Below are 6943 nucleotides of genomic sequence, written 5' to 3'. Positions count from 1 at the left end.
TCCCGCCTGCTCCGCCCTGGTGGGCTCCAGTCCCGTCCACTCTGCCCTGGCTTCCTGCTCTGCCGGCTCTGCCTTGGTCCCCGGTCACTCCGCTTCCACAGGGACCTGGCCCTCCATCCCTCCCCCTGTTCCGCCTCCGCTCCACCTCCCTCCTGGATTATAGACTGTGTGGAGCGTCTGGAAGCCGCTCTTTGGGGGGTGGCTCTGTCACGAATCTGGTCTGCACTTCCATTCACCCTCCACCAGAGGTCACTCGCTCACCACATGGACTTCAAACCACACATCACAATGGACTCCAATTCCCATCATCCAACACTGATCACAGCTGTCACCAATCACTCATTGCACTAATCACACGCACACCTGATCCCACGCACACACTGATCACACACCTTATATAAACCCTGGACTTTGTTTCCCTTGTTGCCGAGTATTGTATGCGTTTCCCGATCCCCTAGCCGTAGCAACGCTACAGAGCCCCTGTTAGTTTTCCCCTGCCTGTTTTGGATTGTGTTTTCCCCTGCCTGTTTTGGATTGTGTTTTCCCCTGCCTGTTTTGGATTGTGTTCTCCCCTGCCTGTTTTGGATTGTGTTCTCCCCGTGTTTGTTCTAGCCCGTGTTCCCTGGATTAACCCTTGCCTTGCCGTTTGGACACTGTTTGCACCCTATTAGATTCTAGCCCGTGTTCCCTGGATTTTCTCTCTGCCTTGCCCACTGGATACTGTTCGCCGATCGTCGACCTTCGCTTGCCCTAGGATTTACTCTGTCTTGTCCCTGCCTTACCTGTTTGCCATTGCTAGACCCTGCCTGTATTTATGACCATGCCTGTTATTAAAAGCTTGCACTTGGATCCGCACGTCTCGTCAGCCCCGTTACACAAACTTTAGCCTGTGTATTTGGATGCTTCATAACACTGTGCACAGATGTCAGTGGATGTGCTTAGAAAGGATGTGCTTGTTCAGTCAACAACACATTGACATTTATTTCCAGTTTACAAAAATTGACATGACCTACAACCTTAAGACAGTACAGTTAACTGAACAGACTGCATAGCTTTCTATTCAGTTCACCTGCTCACTTCATTTCAGTTCACTGCTCACTACTCCCTAAACAGGGAATATCTGTTGAGTTCATTTGACTTGACAATGTGTTCATTTTGAACCTGAGCACCTTGCAAAGTCATCAAACATGAACAAAATTTGAGTATATTGTATGTTTACATAATACATTGTGTATTTACATAAATATTAATTTATTATAATTTAACAAAGTAATATAAAAGGCTTAAACTGAATAATAAATGTCTTTTAACATGACATTGAATTGATTTAGTCTGTATAAGAAGTGTATTTGTTTAATGTTTTACCTGTAAACATGATGGTTGCATTTTGACTATTGCAAACAACCACAGTTTAATTTAATAAAAATTCCAGAACCTCAGCTTCTTTTTTACTGCGCTTATTTTAGTATAGCTTTTTGCAGTATTGGCATGATGTGCAATGACTGGTGGGAAAATTTCCCTCTCCACTCCTTCAGATTGGACTCTAATTGAAGAGGGTTGAATACCAAGTTAAGTCCACTATGTTGGACACTTTCAGTTGATTGGAATGCACCCTATGTCTACGTGCCTTGTTTTCAGTGGCTCCAAATTAAAATATGCTGTCTCACCCTAAATAAGGTCCATATCTCACAGGTCATAGTTTTTTTCATTTTTTATTTTATTGTTATTTAAAGGGGCCATGAACTGAGAAACCAAAATTCCCTTGATCTTTTGATATATATATACGAGGTCACAGTATGATAAAAACATCCTCAATTTTTTCTCGTTAGTCTAAAAGCAGCTTATATTGAAGCAAATCTGCCAAAACGACAACTTGTGGAATGTGCCACTCTGTGATGTAATAGTGTGGCTAAATCCCGCCTCCGCAGGAGAAGATAAACGTCTGCTTCTACATCACTGCCTGTTTAGCCCCGCCCACTGATTCGTGCATATAGTGTTTACGAGAGAGGCGAACAGGTCTACGCATAAAGATGCCTCCGAAGACAACGAGACACTGTGCAGTGCCAAGATGTGGAAAAACTGTTTTTGCATTGCCTTCCTTCTGATCCCAGTGTTAGGAAAGGGTGGATGAACTTTATTTTGAATGCAGTTCCAGAACGCATCAGTAAGAACTCGGCCCTTTGATTCATTTACAAACAAGGCACAATTCGATGTGAGATTTTCAGAAAGATTGAAACCAAAAGTCGATGCTGTATGCCGAATATATTGGATCCTACAGTAATGTTGAACACACAAGTGTGAGTAGCTTTTTTTATTATGTGATCACTATTGCTTTGTCTGTTAAACAGATCATTTAATATGAGTATTTATGCATTTTTAACCTAAATCACAGCAGCGTTAATCTGTGAAGGACGTAGTCTGCATACACAATTTTTAGTCAATCATACGGGCATTTACTTCTGAGTCTACAATCAGCCGTGCCTATTCAAACAGTGCGTTCTGATGAGGGGGGTTAAAAACAGGTCAGAAAATAGCCTATTACTTGTAAATTATAGAAACCCTCCCCCTTCCCCAGCTCCACCTGTATAGATCTGCTACGAGGTGATCATGTATGCTATGGAGGTTATTTCATATATGTTATATGCAGCAGCAGTATTTCTTACATGCTCACAGCAGCATGTTGTGGATGTATTGACAGTAGCAAGTATCGGTACTTGCTCTGCCGCAGCAGCAGGGTAGCAGATCTATTCTGCCAAGACCAAACACATTAACATTGTCATGCACAGTACCAATGCCGATCCCTCCTAAAGTTGTCATGACAGAAATGTAATTATATTATTGGAGTCTCTACCGCTCTAGTCAGTGCAATACAAAAGCAACTCATTATTATTATTATTTTTTAATTAATTAATTTGGAAACACATTGCATTTTCACAATTTTAAACAAAGTTTTACGCTGAAGGTTTCATGTAATGATAACCTGATAAAAAAAGTTCAGTCTAGGCCCAAAGTCTGAGTCAAAGCCGTCATCACTTTGAAGCCACACATGAAGTTTTTTTTCACATAACAAGCGTCGTCATTCCATTTGCCAACATCTGAAAAACCAACAGAGAATGAATAATCATTATAGATTATAAATTATACTAATCATGCAATGATTTTACCAGAATTATTGGAAACCCTTACGATTCCAGTTCATTTCCACACAGTCTTCTTTGTAGCTGAAGACGTGTTTGGGCTCACCAGGTGTCCACATTTGATAGTTCCAGGAGGAACCATCAGTCCAGATGAATCTACCAGACTTTGAGAGTGAGACACATTTTAAGGAAAATGTTTTTGAAAAAATAAAATAAAATCTGTCTCATTTACCTGAAAAAACTCAAAGCCTCCGATCCAGATGCGCAGGTTGTGTGGGTTTAACTTGATCACAATGCAGAGCAGATCACCATTAGCCTTTGAGTTATGCACTGACACCAGGTGTCCACCAGGGGCTTTGTTTCTGCAGCTGAACTGTGCGGGAAGAGCAATATGTTAATTCTAAAGAAAATGCGGAAAGAATAAATTGGAGAGTGTGAGCATATGTCATTCTGTTTATCTGTAATGTTTGTTTTGTCCCACTGAAACTACTTACCTCAGCGGTAGTGAAGTTGAGAGGGCTGCCGAAGTATTTGACACAGCGTGACCCCACTTTGTACCAGTCCTCATAGCCAGTCATTGGACATGCTTTAGGCAGAACACAGCCTGATGATAGATTTGTATGTCCAGCAGCTTCATCTAAATGACAACAACATGCCCCAAATTTATCCTGCACTCTTAAAAATAAAGGTTCCAAAAGGTTGTTTTCATAGTGGTGCTATAGAATTTGGCTCCCCAAAAAACCTTTCAGTGAACAGTTCTTTTTCTTTTCTAATGAAACATATTTAGTAATTTGAAGAACATTTTGTGCAATAGAAAGGTTATAAGCATGGATGTTAAAAGTTCTATATGGAACCATCGATGTCAATAAAGAACCTTTTTAAAGAGTGTTGCAGTTAAAAAATCAGTTTGGTTATTGCATGCCATATATTTTAGCAAATGAAATAAATGTTCAATATCACCTCTCTCCATTGTTAAGAAGCTTCCACTTCCAAAGAGGAGAGTCACCAATAAAAAGTTGAAAGACTCCATTCCTGCTATACTGTGAAGGAGAAAACTTTATCAATGGAAGCTTACATTTATTTTTATAAAATGTAATTTTTAAGATTTTTTCCATATATATATATATATATATATACACATACGAAAAAAATAACGCGATTAAAATAGTTAAATAGTTAGCGCACTGGCCCCGCCCCGCCACCAGACCTGTACGTCATCCTATATTTCATACAGTTGGCTGTTGACAGAGATGATGCAGGGCAACAACTCCATAAATTACGGTGGCCGAGAGAGCTCAACGCGCTGCAACTTCAGAAAACACATGCAAATAGAAAAAGCACCAGCAAATCAAGAAAACCTCTTCATCAGTTTGACAGCAGACTGCTGCAAATGCTCACAACACAAACAAACAAAGAATTTTATTTGCAGCGCGTTTCTTTGTTTGGTTGTGTTGTGAGTATTTGCAGCGCGTGTGTTGTCAAATTGATGAAGTTGTTTTCTTAATTTGCAGGTGTTTTTTTCTATTTGCAGTGCGTTGAGCTCTCTTGGCCACCATACTTACCGCCACCTGCTGGGAGATTTACTTTCTTATTTAGTGTATCATTTCATAAAAATAAATAATAATAATAATAATAATGAATGAATGAATGATGCTATAGTGCTTCATAATAATAAAAACATTAAAAGGATAGTTCACCCCAAAAATTAAAATTCTGTCATCATTTACTCACTCGAGTGTCGTTTCAAACCTTTCTTGTGTGGAACATAAAAGAAAGTATTTTGTAGACTGTTGGTAACAAAGCTGTCTTTCATTGAATGAACAAAAATACTGAGATGTTTCTCAAATTATCTTCTTTTATGTTCCATAGTTTATGTTAGGCTGTTGTAGCCTAAATGTTTATGTGTAATAAATTTTATGTTGAATCAAACAAAATATTTCTTTCTAAAGCTACAATTTCCAAAGTCTAATTGATACTTTCTCATTTAACATTTAATTTGTTTTTGCAATTAATTAGATTAATAAATCGACACATCATGTAATTAATTAGATAAAACAAATTTAATCGACTGACAGTCCTGATATATATATATATATGGTTAACCAAACTTTTCTAGTTGCATTAATGACAAAATATTATGGTTTCTAGATACGAGAAATGTTTTTGTTGGAAAAGAGGACTTACCTCTGCAATCCTTCCCCTCTTGTCTTCGTTTCCTCGTAACATTTAGTTTGTCTTAAGTCTGTTGCTGTATTCTTTTTCACAACTCCTCCCTTTCAGGGTTATTATATTTAACTAGAACTAAAACTAAAACAATTTTAAAAAACATTTCTCATTTTCATTTAGTGTAACTTGATGTACTAAAATAACCAAAGAAAACAGAAAATACAAAAAATAAAAACAAACCTGAAATATTAATGAATATATAATAGTATCTCTAATTCAGCCTTCAGTGTGTTTAATGGAGTTTCACATGGAAGCTCATGCATGGCATATGTTTTCATTGTATTGCAAATAAAAAAGGTGTATATAATGATTGCATTATTTTGGTGCTGTTTGACAAACGCATACTGTAAAATTATTCAACATAATTAAGAAAGCTTGTTCCTTTACCACACTATAGACCGTTATACCACTGTCCCATGTGGTTACAGACATAGTTGCTGATCTCTTAAAATTTGAACTGCTACTTTTCACATTGCAAACTACAGATAATGGAAATCACAAGCTGAATACCTGCACTGTTTGTCTGACTCAAAACTTTGATATTTTCAAGAAAGACTGAAAATGACTGTAGAGCTTACCATCTTCTCTTTCAGCTTAGTAAATGTATATTTCTCCTTATGTAAAATACTGGTACGTTTGTATTTACAACTCCTACTTCTCACTTTTTTTTACTGGATTTGAACTGTGATACTTATTCAGCAGTCTTCACACTGAAAACCAAATGCTTTTAGTAAAGTAACTTTCTAGTGTCAATCATGTACTTTTTTACTCTTAAATTGAATTTTCAATCATTGATAGAGATATGTTATCAGTCTTGTTTCTCTGTCATAAATCAATAATTCAGATGAGAACATTTTATTTATATTACAAATGACAAGTAAATGTACATTTTTTATTGCCCTGAGCCTCCTCATAACCTGTTTACAAGCAATTTAATGGAATTAGTGGTAGTATAAAAAAAGTTAACAACATGTAATAGCTCAGAAAACCAAATTGATCATGCAATGTTACCATCCATACTTGGCCAAAGGTGTGACTGATATTCTTTAACAATTAGTTGAACAATAAACAATATATTCACAAGATAAAAAAACAACACATATAGCTGCATAGCTACATTTGGGTGTATACTATACAATCACATGAATTATTAAATATTATTAACTAATTACTAGTTAAGGCCATGCAAACACTATGAGCATACATAGCAGAATTTGAGTATTTACTTACTATTTAATACTATTATTTACAAAATATAGATCAGTCAGGCAAATAATTCATTTTGACTGATTGATTTTGAGATGTTTAAGATTTGGGCCATGGCTATAGTTTAAATATTCCTTATGTTTAAGGCAAATGTAAAATTCAGAAATTGATAGCTTATGGAAGCTAAATATTTATTTATTTGACTGTTCTATGTGCACTGTAAAAAGTGCTAAATTGACTTAACTTAAAAAAATTTAGGAAACCCGTTGCCTCAAAATTATTAAGTAAATAATAATAATTAAAAAAAAAAGTTAAGTGAACTTGACAATTCACTTAACTTATTTTTTTAATTATCATTTACTTAAAAATTTTAA

The 6943-nt window shown here is 36.5% G+C and overlaps 1 protein-coding gene across 2 annotated transcripts; it reads right to left on the bottom strand.

Annotated features, from left to right (window-relative positions):
- Positions 1 to 2435: 2435 nt before the first annotated feature.
- On the bottom strand, positions 2436 to 5922 carry LOC131545970 (galactose-specific lectin nattectin-like). Of its 2 annotated transcripts, none has more exons than XM_058785224.1 (6): positions 4345 to 4499; positions 4098 to 4177; positions 3632 to 3774; positions 3370 to 3510; positions 3187 to 3301; positions 2436 to 3095 (listed from the first exon to the last, which is right to left on the bottom strand). In XM_058785224.1, the coding sequence occupies exons 1-6, from the start codon at positions 4365 to 4367 to the stop codon at positions 2995 to 2997; spliced, it is 603 nt and encodes a 200-aa protein (XP_058641207.1). In that variant the 5' UTR covers positions 4368 to 4499; the 3' UTR covers positions 2436 to 2994. The 2 variants fall into 2 exon arrangements, with proteins under 2 accessions (XP_058641207.1, XP_058641212.1); XM_058785229.1 differs by lacking the exon at positions 4345 to 4499 and adding an exon at positions 5322 to 5922 and having other exon boundaries at positions 2437 to 3095.
- Between the last annotated feature and the right edge of the window lie 1021 nt (positions 5923 to 6943).

This window comes from Onychostoma macrolepis, chromosome 01 (genome assembly GCF_012432095.1).
Source record: "Onychostoma macrolepis isolate SWU-2019 chromosome 01, ASM1243209v1, whole genome shotgun sequence".
NCBI classification, from domain to species: domain Eukaryota; kingdom Metazoa; phylum Chordata; class Actinopteri; order Cypriniformes; family Cyprinidae; genus Onychostoma; species Onychostoma macrolepis.
Note: the sequence above shows the minus strand (reverse complement) of the source record. Positions and strands in the feature narration are given on the sequence as shown.